Source organism: Nicotiana sylvestris, chromosome 8 (genome assembly GCF_000393655.2).
Source record: "Nicotiana sylvestris chromosome 8, ASM39365v2, whole genome shotgun sequence".
NCBI lineage: Eukaryota > Viridiplantae > Streptophyta > Magnoliopsida > Solanales > Solanaceae > Nicotiana > Nicotiana sylvestris.
Window position 1 is genome coordinate 167,824,703 of NC_091064.1, and position 15,337 is coordinate 167,840,039.

The 15,337-nt window shown below is 41.2% G+C and overlaps 1 protein-coding gene across 1 annotated transcript; it reads left to right on the forward strand.

The window, feature by feature from the left end:
- The first annotated feature begins 236 nt into the window (after positions 1-236).
- On the forward strand, positions 237-2,304 carry LOC138875973 (uncharacterized). Its single transcript, XM_070154854.1, has 2 exons — positions 237-878; positions 2,245-2,304. The coding sequence occupies exons 1-2, from the start codon at positions 237-239 to the stop codon at positions 2,302-2,304; spliced, it is 702 nt and encodes a 233-aa protein (XP_070010955.1).
- The last annotated feature ends 13,033 nt before the right edge of the window (positions 2,305-15,337 follow it).

The following is a 15,337-nucleotide window of genomic DNA, read 5'->3' on the forward strand; positions in this document are numbered from 1 at the left end:
TGAGTTTTCTGGACGCTTGTCATTCCTTTCCCTATGGTGGTCATCATGGTGGGGCAAGGACAGCTTCAAAGGTGCTTAGCTATGGTTTTTATTGGTCTACATTGTACAAGGATGCAAGTGAGCTTGTGAAGAGATATAATGAGTGTCAAATAGCAGGTGGAATTTCAAAGAAGGATGAGATGCCTCTCACCACTATTCTCGAGGTTGACATATTTGATGTATAGGGCATTGACTTCATGGGTCCGTTTGTTAGTTCATGTTGCAACACATACACTCTGGTGGCCGTTGACTATATTTCTAAGTGGGTTGAGGCTGTGGCTTTACCCAATAACGAGGCCCAGAATGTTGTGGCTTTTCTCAAGAAGAGTATCTTTACTCGGTTTGGCACTCCTAGAGCAATCATCAGTGATGGGGGGTCTCATTTCTGCAATAAGGCATTTGACAGTTTGCTTGCAAAGTATGGTGTCAATCACAAGGTTTCTACCCCTTACCATCCTCAAGGTAGTGGGCAATTTGAGGTCTCCAACAGGGAGATCAAGAGCATATTGCCAAAAATGGTTAATGCAAATAGGACGGACTGGTCAAAGAAACTGGATGATGCTTTGTGGGCCTACAGGACTGCTTACAAGACTCTGATTAGTATGTCTCCGTACCGGTTGGTGTTTGGGAAAGCTTTCCATCTCCCGGTTGAGTTAGAGCACAAGGCCATATGGGCCTTGAGAAAGTTGAATCTAGAGTGGGATGTTGCAGCAAATCTCCGGGTGGAGCAACTGAATGAGATTGATGTATTCCGGTTTCATGCCTATTCTAGCTCCTCCTTGTATAAGGACAATATGAAGTACTTACATGACAAGTATGCTCATGGAAAGGAGTTCAAAGTGGGTGATTTGGTTCTCTTGTTCAACTCCCGGTTATGACTGTTTCCGGGAAAGCTTAAGTCAAAATGGAGTGGACCTTTTAAGGTGGTGCTTGTGACTCCGTTTGGTGCTCTTGATTTGAAAAACAAAAATGGTGAGATCTTCAGAGTTAATGGGCATAGAGTGAAGCACTATCTTGAAAAATTTGATGACATCCACGTGGTAGCAATGATCCATATTACGTGATTGATAGTAACTCGCGTCGTGCCGCGGTGTTAAATCAAGCACTTCTTGGGAGCCAACCCATATGTTTTACTTCTTACTTTTATTGATTTTCTTCTTAGTGTAGGATTTATTTTTGGACTAACTGGTTGTGAGATGTGTGTAGGGATGTTTGATGTAGTGCACGACTAAGTTGGAAAAGTTTGACACTCTCTGAAGATTGGACCGCTGCCGCACTCCATTATTCGCGGTCATAGAGGCAGAATTTGATGGCGGTTAGTGGTGCTAAATAGTCCAAAATGGGGGTTCTCTAAAGTTTCAACCGTTGCCGCGATGCATTTTTTATGGTCAGCGGTGGCTTACTGCTGCCGCAGTTGATTTTTCACGGTCAGCGGTGGTCTCAAAATTGTAGCTCTTCAAAACTTTACAAGCGCAGATAGTAGTGATTTACCGCGGCCATGGTAGGTATGATCATGTAGGCCGCTGGGTATTTTCTATAAATAGGCGGTCATAAGTCCTTTTACACTTTTCTCTTATTTCACTCTTAAACAAAAGTTAACACTGTTTATCCATGCCCTAGTTTGCACAAACACAAGAATTAGACTTCATTTTCACAACTAATCTCACATTTGGTAATTCCACTCATTCCTTAGTCTTTAATTTTATAATTATTTACTTTTAAATTGATAGTTCTTACTTCTTCTTCTTCTTCTTCCTTTTTCTTTTAATTTTGACTTAGGGTTCCATAGTATTAACTAGATTAGGTTTAAAATAGTTAGAATTGTTACTGAATAACTAGGTGGATTGATAATGTTGGTGTTATTGCGAAAATGCATGAAAATTAGAAAACCTAGGTTTGCTGAGCCCTAGTTTGCCTTCCGCGGCGGCAATTGATTTCTGCGGACAGCGTTGCAACTACCACAACTACATTCCTTTTTTTGTGATCCGCAGTGTAGTAGAATTAGAGGTTGGGTAGTCTGATCCCCACACCTCCGCAGCCGCTATGCATTTCCGCGGTCTGTAGTGTAGTTTTCGCGGTCGCGCTCCATTTTTCGCGGTCCGTGGTCTGCTGTTTTGTTCAAGTACTGTCAACTGCTATACTACTTTTCTGCACTATTTCTTCTAGTATTTTGTACTAACAATTTTCAACTGATTATACTTGCAGACAATGGTTAAATCTAGAGGAGGCGGTGAGAAACAAAAGGGTAAAGCAGAGTCCTCCTAGAGTAAAGGACGAGGGCAAATTAAGTTGACCCCAGCAGTTCAGAAATCAATTGGGCAAATAAGGAAAACTCTCACTCAGAGGGGAGTGAGTATGTTCCCTCTCGGGAGGCATCAGAGTCTGATTCAGTGCCAGCATAGGTACGCATCTTCTCGAAGAGACATAGGTTGAGAGATGAACCTACACCCCCAACCTCTCCTACTTCTCCTGCGGCCTCTTCTGCTGAGTCGTCTGATGGCTCAGCAGATGTTAGTGAGTCTTTAGCGTCAGCCTCACCTATAGCTTTGTTACCTGGACAGGATCCCGTAGATGATGAGGTACCAGATGACGAGGGAGGGGAAGTGACCTAAATTGGGGGTGTGGAAAGGACTAAAAACCCTGAAGTATGGAAAAGGAGTTTTGTCAGTGAGCTGGCATATCACAAGTTCTGGGAGTGGTGGCCTCTAAGGTCACTTATTCATGAGCGCCAGTTGATAGAGCGGGATCTTCTGCCTCAAAACCCCAACGTGAAGCAACACTTCAATGAGCGAGTGGGATGTGATTACTTCACTAGTAAGGTGTCGGATGCAAATGCGCACTTAGTCAAGTAATTCTACTCCAATTCCTCCCATATCAAGAAGGATACAAAAGTTACTAAAATGCGGAACTTGAAAGTTAAGTTTGATGGGAAGACAATCAATGAATACCTGGGCTTCAATGATGAAGATGAGACATTATACTTGGAGAAGGTGGCGATGGATGAGGCATCCCGCCCGTGGTTGGCATCATACCTAGCTCTCCCAGATAACACCCCAGCATGGTTTACAACAGGGGTTCCTATCTTGAGGAACACCCTAAACTTTGAGGTTCCTAGACCCCACTACTCATGAAAATACATTGCCGGTATCCCGGGCGATTAGAGTGGCAGCTATTATGGCGCGGTTCCCGATCAATGTCGGGAATATCATGTCTAGGGTGATCACCAGGGTGGTCAATGAGGGTGATAGATCGTACCCCTTTCCGAACTTCCTTACCATGTACTTGGAAGATCAAGTGGTGGAGAAAAGAAACTTTGGTGTGAAGGTAAAACCCAAGATGCCCTTTTTATGGTATAGCCTCAAGGGTCCAGACAACCCCAAAGCCAAGGAATCTAAGGGAAAAACTTCTACTTCTACTGGCCAGTCAGAAGAGCTAGTAGTGATAGTCACTACTTCACAGCCTCCGACTGCCATACCAGATCCTGCCTCCGGATCATCTACTTCCATTCCTTTAGAGATTCCATCCTCCTCAGCATACTCACTGATGGCTCATAGGTTGAGCCAAACACTCTCCAGTATTAACAACTGAATGTAGAAAGCAACTTCTAAGCTGTCTGTGCTATCCAAATCAGTGGCAGTCCAATTAGTTCCCCCACAACGACAGGTGCGACCTTCGGTAGATGAGTCTCTCAAGGAGATTTTAGATAACCAGAAGAATCTCCTGGAGAACCAAAAGTTTATAATGGATGCTCTAGCAGTTCAAGGACAATCACTTAAGGAGCTGAGCAAGCAGACGAAGAAGCTGAAGAAGCCTCGGGCCTTGAAGGAGTCTGTGAAGGAATTGAGGGGGGAGGTGGAGAAGATGAAGGTAGCAGACCACTTACTATTGGAGCTACTATTGCATGATCAACCTCCAGCGGTTCAGACAGAGTAGGTTCAGGAGCAGGAGATGGAGAGAGCGCCCAAGAGGAGGAGAGTGATGCCCCAGGTCGATGATGTAGATATTGAGCTAGAGGAGACTGAGGGAGTTGCCTATGGCCAGCCACAGGACCCTAGGACAGCTGATCCAGGCACCCAGCCATAGGACCCCACCCAGCCACAAGACTCGATGCAGACAGAGGACCCATAGGGAGTTTCCTTTCCTTTCTACCCTTCTTTTTTAGCTTATTTTTTGGTTAGTTAGTATTGAGGATAATGCTAGCTTTCATTTGAGGGGGTGTCCCTACTGTGATGATTTGGTAGTTGGTTTGTAATTATTATACTATTTTCTTTCTTTATGCTTACTTTTTTCACTTTTGATATGTATATGACTCTACCATTTATTTCACTTTTCGTTATTTTTCTATCTTGGTCTGTATATAAATTTACTCTCTCATGTATATATTCATTCCCTCCTATGTATATTCATCTAAGCCCTCTATTGTACATATTTCGATTTAGTTTACTTTCCGCATTTTATTTCATAGATTCTTTTGCAATTTTCCTTAATAGTATAGCTTCTTACTTCATTTAATAGCCTTTTTTTTGGTTCGTAGCTTCTTATTTTACAAGTTTTAGTGATCAATAAGCCTTTAGTTTTCTTAATGCCACGGTTCTTTCCAAAGGTGGAGTTTGTGTGAACCGGGTGGCTCTTCCTCATGATGGATGGCATGACAACCTTCTTAAGGGTTTGAGTTGTTTTTCTTTTTGTTTTTGTGTAAATAATAGTTAGTGAGCAATGGTTCCTCAAGCAAAGCATCAATTGGGCCTAACACATTTACCTTTGACCTTATGGTTAAAAACAAATTGGTGTGTATATGATGGTGATAGTTGTGACCTTGAGACTCTTGTGTTGTCTAAACAATCAAAAAGGATAGAAGAAATTATTGTCTAAAAGAAAAAAGAAAAAAAGCCAAAAATTCAAAAAGAAAGTGAACAATGTTGAAGAAATGAAGGGATTCAATAAAAGCAAAAGATGAAAGGCATGGAAAGATTGAAAAGGAGAAAAGGATAGAAATGAACAAGAAAGAGTGACAATGGTCTCTCTAGCCCCTAAAGAAGAAGTAAATGACTCAAAGAGTCAAAAACCTTTGTGCCAAAATGAAGAAAATGAAGTGCTTAAGGGAAGATGAAACCTTCTTAGACCAACATATCCTACCCTGAACCAAAAGCCTTCATTACATCCCCTCAAAAGCTCTATATGATCTTGAGTTGGGTGAGCTTACATTAGTGGTGACTCCCCTCAAAAGCTAGCTTATGGTACTTAGAGCCAGACTTGTGACCTTCCTTTCAGAGAGATGAGTGTATTTTCCACAATCCTCGTTCTGAGTGCAACAATCTAAAAGTGAGGTTTGCTTATTGAGAGTTGAGGTGTATGAGTTTGGGTTCCACAACGACCAATGTAACAGAAGGTATTTCCTTGATGAGTTGAGTCAACTCTTGATGCTTTTGTGTTGCACTATAGCCATGGTGCTAAAAGGTTGTGTATTGTTGATATGTATTTGAGTTGAGGATAATTGTTAGTCCCAATTGATTCTTGATGAGGTTACTTTAGGACAGTAATTTTCCTTTCTTTTATCATGAGGGGGGGGGGAATTACTTTGTTTGCTTGAGGACAAGCAAAAGCTTATGTTTGGGGGAGTTGATAACTAGGGATTCTAGTCTATTTTATGCCCCGTTTTGCTTGAGTTTTGTATTAAAAGTATGTACAAGTATTCCTAAAAGCTAACTTATTGTGCTTGCTTGCAGTGTTTGGTCAAAGAGATACAAGAAAGTCAAAACCAGCTCAAAAGGGAGTGAAACCTGCACAAGTCAAAGCTGAGTCAACTGAGCGCTACAGCAGAAAATCCATTACGGACGCGGAGGATTCACCGCTGAGGCGGTCTTGATCTCGCGATCCGCGGTGGCAAAGATCAGAGAATTTCAAGTATGGGGTTATCAAGTCACCACTGACCGTGGTGGAATTATGCGGCAGTGGTGCCTCTACCGCGAAAGCAGTCCTTTTATCGCGATCAGCGAAAGAGAGATTCAGAGAGCCAAAATTGAAGCTAAAACGAGAAGACTGCAGTCCGCAGTTGATTTTATGCGGCCGCGGTAGCCTCACCACTGCAGCGGTCCATTTTCCACTGTTAGCGGTACCTCCATAAGGGCATTTTTGTCTGAAAAATTTAGTTGTGTATAAATACTTCTTTTTCAAAATTTTAGGTCATCTTTTGTTTAGCTGAGCACGTGAAACCGCCTACTTTACCTTTTTCATGAATTTAATACCTTGTTTAGCAGTTAGTCTTAGATTCTTAACTTGTAATTACATTTTATGGCTTTTATTTCATCTCAATCTATGATTTCTTCTTTAATTATGAGTAGCTAAACCCATTAGCTAGGGTTGTGGTTCAGCCCTAGTGTGAGTATTAAATGGGTCTTCCATTTTAGGGCTTAAATGTTTATGGGTGATTGATATTTGGTCTGATTTATGCTTTAAATGTTAAATTATTGGTTGCAAACACTGATTTGTGCCTTTTTGACTTAGGCTCTTCTTGAGAAAAAGAGACTAAGTCTAGGAATTTCAGGCCAACAAGGAATTGGGGTGCATTCAACAGATTGATAGCCTCAATTAAAGGGTTAAACCTAGAGATAGTAATACCCGACTTGAGTGAAGTTTGCTTGCACAAATTGAACACCCAATTGGGCTTGAGAAAGCCAATTAGGGCAAAGTCACTCAAACTACCGAGAGGTATAGAGTGAGTACCTTCGTGCATTGGCTATATCATAATCCCAGCTATAACATTATTGACCTAAGTTTTAGATTCCGTTAGATACTCACCTAGGAGTAAGTCACTTCCCTAGTGCCTCTTTATCAATTTAGAAAACCCTACAAAAATATCTACTTAGCTTAATTTTGTGCATCATTAGTATTAAATTATAAGTAACAAACAAACAAGAATGATTGGAAGTGAAAATAATAACATCGCACATTGCTAAATTAGATAGGAACCCAACTCCAAACCTTATCTTAGCTCCATGTGGATTCGATCCTGACACTGATTTGTGCCTTTTTGACATAGGCTCTTCTTGAGAAAGGGAGATTAAGTCTAGGAATTTCAGGCCAACAAGGAATTGGGGTGCATTCAACAGATTGATAGCCTCAATTAAAGGGTTAAACCTAGAGATAGTAATACCCGACTTGAGCGAAGTTTGCTTGCACAAATTGAACACCCAATTGGGCTTGAGAAAGCCAATTAGGGCAAAGTCACTCAAGCTACCGAGAGGTATAGAGTGAGTACCTTCGTGCATTGTCTATATCATAATCCCAACTATAACATTATTGACCTAAGTTTTAGATTCCGTTAGATACTCACCTAGGAGTAAGTCACTTTCCTAGTGCCTCTTTATCAATTTAGAAAACCCTACAAAAATATATACTTATCTTAATTTTGTGCATCATTAGTATTAAATTAGAAGTAACAAACAAACAAGAATGATTGGAAGTGAAAATAATAACATCGCACATTGCTAAATTAGATACGAACCCAACTCCAAACCTTATCTTATCTCCCTGTTGATTCGATCCTGACACTGGTTTGTGCCTTTTTGACTTAGGCTCTTCTTGATAAAGAGAGACTAAGTCTAGGAATTTCAGTCCAACAAGGAATTGGAGTGCATTCAACAGATTGATAGCCTCAATTAAAGGGTTAAACCTAGAGATAATAATACCCGACTTGAGCGAAGTTTGCTTGCACAAATTGAACACCCAATTGGGCTTGAGAAAGACAATTAGGGCAAAGTCACTCAAACTACCGAGAGGTATAGAGTGAGTACCTTCGTGCATTGGCTATATCATAATCCCAACTATAACGTTATTGACCTAAGTTGTAGATTCTGTTAGATACTCACCTAGGAGTAAGTCACTTCCCTAGTGCCTTTTTATCAATTTAGAAAACCCTACAAAAGTATCTACTTAGCTTAATTTCGTGCATCATTAGTATTAAATTAGAAGTAACAAACAAACAAGAATGATTGGAAGTGAAAACAATAACATTGCACATTGCTAAATTAGATAGGAACCCAACTCTAAACCTTATCTTAGCTCCCTGTGGATTCGATCCTGACCTTTTCAGGTAAAAGCTGCATCGACTTCTCTTTCTACTCTATAGTGGTGTAGGGTTGGAACCGATCAGAGACCATCCCCAATGTTGTGCTATTCTATCTAGGCCTGAGGCTGAGTCCTCCGATGCAGTTATCATAGGTATGATCTCAGTTTGTAGTATAGATGCTTCAGTTCTATTTGATCTAAGGTCTACATACTTCTATGTGTCATCTTATTTTTCCCCATATCTGGTTATGCCTCGTGATTCTCTAAGTGCTCCCATGTATGTGTCTATGCCGGTAGGTGATTCTATTACTGTAAATCGTGTCTATTGTTTGTGTGTGGTTGTTATTGGGGGGTCTTGAGAGTAGTGTAGATCTCCTACTTCTCGATATTGTAGACTTCGATGTCATTTTAGGGATAGATTGGTTGTCACCTTACCACGCTATTTTGGACTGTCATGCCAAGACTGTGACCTTAGCCTTGTCGGGTTTGCCTCGATTGGAGTGGAGAGGGACTCCTGGTCACTAAGCCAGTAGGGTTATTTCTTATATGAAGGCTCATCATATGGTCGAGAAGGGGTGTTTAGCTTACTTGGCATATGTTCGTGATTCTAGTGCTAAGGTTCCTTCTATGGATTTCGTGCTAGTAGTTCGAGAGTTCCCAGAGGTATTTCCCACAGACTTGCAAGAGGATGCTCCTGACATGGATATTGACTTTTGCATTGATTTGGATCCGGGCACTCAGTCCATTTCTATTCCTCCATATCGTATGGTGCCACTAGTGTTGAAAGAATTGAAGGAGTAGCTGCAAGACTCTTGCTTCATAAGGGCTTTATCAGACCTAGTGTCTCGCCCTGGGGTGCGCCGGTGTTGTTTGTTAAGAATAAGGATATGTCGATGAGGATGTGTATTGATTATCAATAGTTGAACAAGGTCACAATCAAGAATAAGTATCCATTGCCGATGATTGATGATTTGTTTGATCAACTTCAGGGTACCAAAGTGTTTTCGAAGATTGAATTGAGATCTGGCTACCATCAGTTGAGGAGTAGGGCATCCGATGTCCCTAAGACAAATTTTTGCACTCAGTACAGGAATTATGAGTTCTTAGTGATGTCATTTGGGTTGACAAATGCCTCGGCAACTTTTATGGATTTTATGAACTGGGTGTTCAAGCATTACCTGGATTCCTTTGTGATTTTCTTTAATGACGATATTTTGATCTACTCCCGCAGCCGAGAGGAGCTTGAGCAACATCTTTGAGTTGTTTTTCAAAGTTTGAGAGACAGTCAATTGTATGCTACGTTTTTGAAGTGTGAGTTTTGGTTAAGTTCAGTTGCCTTCTTGGGTCATGTTGTATCAGCAGAGGGTATTCAGGTGGATCCTAAGAAGATAGAGGCAGTCAAGGACTGTCCTAGACCCACATCAGCTACAGAGATCCGGAGTTTCTTGGGTTTGGTAGGTTATTACCGTCGGTTTGTGGAGGGCTTTTCATCTATAGCAGCCTCGATGACCAGGTTGACCTAGAAGGGTGCCCAGTTCAGGTGGTCGGATGAGTGTGAGGCGATCTTTCAGAAGCTTAAGACAGCTTTGACTACGACATCGGTGTTGGTTTTGCCCAAAGGTTCAGGGCCATAGACAGTATATTGTGACAAATATCATATTGGACTTGGTGCGGTGTTGATGCAGAATGGAAAGGTTATTGCATATGTTTCGTGACAATTGAAGATTCACAAGAAGAATCATCTAGTTCATGATTTGGAGCTAGTATCCATTGTTCACACGCTGAAGATTTGAAGGCATTATTTATATGGCGTGTCATGTGAGGTGTTCACGGATCATAAGAGTTTGTAGTATTTGTTCAAGCAGAAGGAGCTAAATTTGAGGAAAAGAAGGTGGTTGGAGCTATTGAAAGACTATGATATCATCATCTTTTATCATCTGGGGAAGGCCAATGTAGTGGTCGATGCCTTGAGTAGGAAGTCAGCCAATATGGGCAGCCTTGCGTATACTCCGGTCGGTGAGAGACCGCTTGCTTTGGATGTTCAGGCCTTAGCTAATCAGCTTGTAAGGTTGGATATTTCTGAGCCCAACCGTGTTCTAGCTTGCACAGTTGCTCGATCATCATTATTTGAGCGTATGAGGGATGGTCGGTATGATTGCTTGTCCTTAGGGAAACAGTGCAACACGGTGGTGACAAGCAGGTTACAGTTGGAGATGATGGAGTTTTGAGGATGCAAAGTCGCGTTTTTGTGCCTAATGTGAATGGACTTTGTGAGTTGATTCTAGAAGAGTCCTATAGTTCCCGGTATTCTATTCATCCGGGTGCCGCTAAGATATATCAGGATTTGTGGCAGCATTATTGGTGGAGGAGGATGAAGAAGGATATTGTTGCATATGTAGCTCGGTGTTTGAAGCCAGCAGGTAAAGTACGAGCATTAGAGACATGGTAGTTTGCTTCAGCAGATTGAGATTCTTGAGTGGAAGTGGGAGCGTATCACTATGGACTTTGTTGTTGGACTCCCACGGACTCAGAGAAGGTTCGATGCGGTATGGGTTATTGTTGATAGGCCGACCAAGTCAGCACATTTCATTCATGTGTTAGTCTCCTATTCTTCAGAGAGGTTAGAAGAGATCTATATTCGGGAGATTGTTCGCCTTCATGGTGTGTCTATGTCTATTATTTCTGACCGAGGTACATAGTTTACCTCACATTTCTGGAAGGCAGTTCAGCGTGAGTTGGGTACTCGGGTCGAGCTGAGCACAACATTTCATCCTTAGATGGACGGACACTCCGAGCATACTATTCAGATTTTGGAGGATATGCTCCAAGCATGTGTTATTGACTTTGGAGGTTCGTGGGATTAGTTCTTGCCGTTAGAGGAGTTTGCCTAAAACAACAGCTATCTGTCGAGCATCCAGATGGCTCCCTATGAGGCATTATATGGTAGACAGTGTTGATCGCCAATCGGGTGGTATGATCCGAGGGAGGCTCGGTGTTGGGTACAGATTTTGTACAAGATGCCTTGGACAAGGTTAAGATCATTTAGGATAGGCTTCGTACACCTCAGTCTAGGAAAAAGAGTTATGCCGACCGTAAGGTTCGTGATGTGGCATTCATGATCGGAGAGAGAGTGTTGCTTCGGGTGTCGCTCATGAAGGGCGTGATGAGATTTGGAAAGAGGGGCAAGCTGAGCCCTAGGTTCATAAGGCTTTTTGAGATTCTTGATCGAGTGGGAGAGTTGGCTTACAGACTTGCGTTGCCACAGAGTTTATCAGCAGTGCATAAAGTGTTTCATGTGTCCATGCTTCGGAAGTATCACGATGATCCATCCCACGTGTTAGATTTTAGCACTGTCTAGTTGGAGCCGGTAGCCATTTTAGACTGGCAAGTTCGTCAGTTGAGATCAAAGAGTTATCCGTTGGTTCGTGTTTAGTGGAGAGGCCAACCTATTAAGGCAGCTACCTGGGTGCCCGAGTCCGATATGCGAAGCTGATATCCCCATTTTTTCACCGACTCAGGTACTTTTCTATGTCCGCTCGAGGACGAATGGTTATTTTAGAGGTGGAGAATGTGATGACCCAAAAGGTCATATTTTGTTTTAGAAGTCAAATCTGTGTTCCAAGGCCTTAAAACCTCCTTTTGTCTCACCTCGATTTGTGTGCGTAGTCCGAGAGCGTTTCCGGAAAGCTTTTATGTGAAATTTTAGAGAAATATTGAATTTGGCCTTTAAAATTGATTAAAGTTGACTTTGGTCAATATTTTTGGTAAACGGACCTAGACCCATGATTTGACGGTCCCATAGGGCCTGTAATAAAATATGGGACTTGGGCGTATGCCCGAAATCAAATTCCGAGGTCCCTAGCCCGAGAATAGAATTTTTAAAGAAAATTATTTGCTCAAAAATATAAAGACTTTAGGAAATGAAATGGTGTGTGGTCTTGATGTTATTCGGCCCGTATTTTGGTTCCGGAGCCCGGTATAGGTTTAAAATAATAATTAAGTTGAATATGTGAAATTTGGTAAGAATCAGAGTTGATTTGATATAAATCGGACCCTAGGCCGAGGAAATGGAAAATTTGAACTATCTTATGAATTTCATGCATTTGAGGTTAAATTCGTAGTTGTGAAGTTATTTTGATGATTTAATAGCACAAGCAAGTTCGTATGATGTTTTTGGACTTACGTGCATGTTTGGTTTGGAGCTTCGAGGGCTCGAGTGAGTTTTGGATAGTCCACGGTGTGATTTGGACTTAGGAAACTCAGCTGTGCATATGTTATGTTTTCACAGGCCTCTGATCTCGCAATTGCGAGATCAAGCTTCGCAATTGCAAAGTGAACTGGCCTGGGAAATGCGACAAATATGTTGCAAATGTGAACCAGGCCTGGGCAGGCCCTCATCGCAAATGCGAAGTCAGCAGTATTTCAAAGGGTTCACAATTGCGAACCCCTGATCGCAATTGCGATAACTGCACCTGTTAAGTGAGATTTCAGACGGGATTTTTTATAATTTTTCACTTCTCTCAAACGTTAATCATCCCTAGGTGATTTTTAAAAGGCCAAACTTCTTCAAATCATAGGTAAGTGATTTCTAGCCCATCTTCTTCAATCTAATTAATCTTTTTACATGATTTCACTTTAAAATCTAGGGTTTTTCATAGAAAATTGTGTGTTCTTGGGTAGAAATTAGGATTTTTAAATTTTGGGGATTGCATATTTGAGTTCGTGAGTGAATGGATAATCGGGTTTTGGTTCGAACTTCGAGTTTTGACCAAGCAGGTCCGGGGTCGGGTTTTGACATTTTGGGAAAAACATTGGGAAATTCATATTCATTCATTAGAATTGGTTTATTTAGCATTTATTGATGTTATTGAATTAATTATGGCTAGATACGAGTGAATTGGTAGTGGAATCGAGAGGTAAAGCGGCGGTTGAGTGTTGAATTACTTGTTGGCTTGAGGTAAGAGTTTGGTTTAATCTTGACCTGAGGGAATAGGATCCCCCACTTATGTGCTATGTGAAATCTCATGTGTCTGGCGTGTAGGTGTGGAGACAAGTACCTATGCGCAACCAAATTTCCATTTTTAGTTCGTTCCCTTCCCCGCTTCCTATTATACCATTTCTTGTCTTAATTGCTACCTGCTTAAACTGTTTCCATGCTTTAATTGCTACTTGCCCATAAATATCTCCATGCCTAATTGCTTCATATTAACTGTTGCCTCTTATTTGACGTATCTAATTGTTTCATGGTTTTGCTTTATTACACTATTGGCTTATATTGAGTTATTAGTGCACCTTGGTTGGTCTTGCTGAATAGCTTTCATGGGTGAAGTTTCGTATTCGTAGTGATATCCCATTGTATGGGTCGAAGTATAGTAAATGTGGAAATTGAGTTAACTTGTGAAACACCTTGTATTTACTCTTTGTGATTGGAGTTTATATATTGGGATCGGGTTGCACGCCGCAACAAGGAGGAATAAGGGAGGAAAGTGACTGTTCGCACACCGCAACAAGGAGTAATAAGGGTGGATAGGTGGGATCGGGTTGCGTACCGCAACAAGAGAAATAAGGGTGATATGTGTTAAGGAGTAATAAGGGAGGACAGATGTGATCGGATTGCGCGCCGCAACAAAGAGGAGTAAGGGAGAATATTGATATCAGTATTGTTGGGTTGTTAATATTGTTATTATTTATATGGTGGGATTGGTATTTACGCCACATCAGTTATGTTTCTTGCCATTTATTTCTGTTAAAAGTCTATTACTGAGATATTGAAAAACTTCCTAAGGATTGGTTATAGCTGGATACTCATAGAATGGCTGGGTCCTGTGTTTCTTTAATGCAAGTTCTGGTTATTTTTCATTCTATACCTCTGTTATGTTATTATCAACTGTTGCAGGTTATATATCTATATTGTTATGCCCCGCTGTAGCCTCGTCACTAATTCGTCGAGGTTAGGCTCGGCAATTACCAATACATGGGGTCGATTGTGCTGATACTACACTCTGCACTTCTTGTGTAGATTATGGAGCTAGTGGCGAACCGTAGTTCGAGGTTGCTTTCTTCAGTCTAGTGGAAACCCGAGGTAGTCCTGCAGGCGTCTGTCGGCATCGGTGTCCCCTTCTATCCTTTTTTATTTTCTTTTTTATCTATTCCGAGACAGATGTGTATTTCTTTGTTTAGACCATTATTTGTAATATTCGTTGACAGTCCATGTCCGCTGATTTACCTATGTTAACTTGTAAAGTGTTAAAAGATAAAAAAGAAAATATGAAATAATTTGTAACGTTGGCTTACCTAGCGAGAACAATGTTCGAGGTTGCTTTCTTCAGTCTAGTGGAAACCCGAGGTAGTCCTGCAGGTGTCTGTCGGCATCGGTGTCCCCTTCTATCCTTTTTTATTTTCTTTTTTATCTATTCCGAGACAGATGGGTATTTCTTTGTTTAGACCATTATTTGTAATATTCGTTGACAGTCCATGTCCGCTGATTTACCTATGTTAACTTGTAAAGTGTTAAAAGATAAAAAATAAAATATGAAATAATTGGTAACGTTGGCTTACCTAGCGAGAACAATGTTAGGCGTCATCACGATCTCGACGGTGGGAAATTCGGGTCATGACATTCTCGTAAGATAACTTCTTATCAAGTAGTACAGTCGGTGCTTCAAGTACTTGAGAGGAGTCCGATATACATTTTTATATCATAGAGACATGAAACACTAGTTGAGTAAAAGAGAACTCAGAAGGAAATGCCAAACGATAAGCTACAGTTCCTACTCGGCCTAGTATCTCATATGGTCCTATAGGCTTAGGGCTCAACTAGCCTCTTTTCCAAAACCACATTTCATAGGGGAGACTCGAAGGAACACTATGTCCCTGATTGTGACCACTAACTCTCTTTTCCTATTATTCGCGTAAGACTTTTGTCTATTATGAGTTGTGACCAATCCGATCACTGGTTCTTGTCGATAGCTTCTTGTACTAAGTCGGATCCTAATAAGTTAGTCTCATAGGCTTCAAACTATCCGATGGGAGAACAACGTCATACACTTATACAAGGCTCCATGTAGTGCCACCTAAATACTAGACTGATAGTTATTGTTGTAGGCAAATTCATCTATAGATATATAAGCGCACAAGATACCTCCAAACTCAAAATGTAAACTCTCAACATATCATTCAAGATCTGTATGGTACATTTAGACTAATCACATGTCTGCTGATAAAATAGAGT

Bases quoted from the DNA above. Each gene is read 5' to 3' on its own strand.
- LOC138875973 (XM_070154854.1), top strand. From the start codon at position 237: ATGGGTCCGTTTGTTAGTTCATGTTGCAACACATACACTCTGGTGGCC. The intron at 879-2,244 runs GTGGGTGATTTG...TTATACTTGCAG, and splicing joins CTCATGGAAAGGAGTTCAAA to ACAATGGTTAAATCTAGAGG.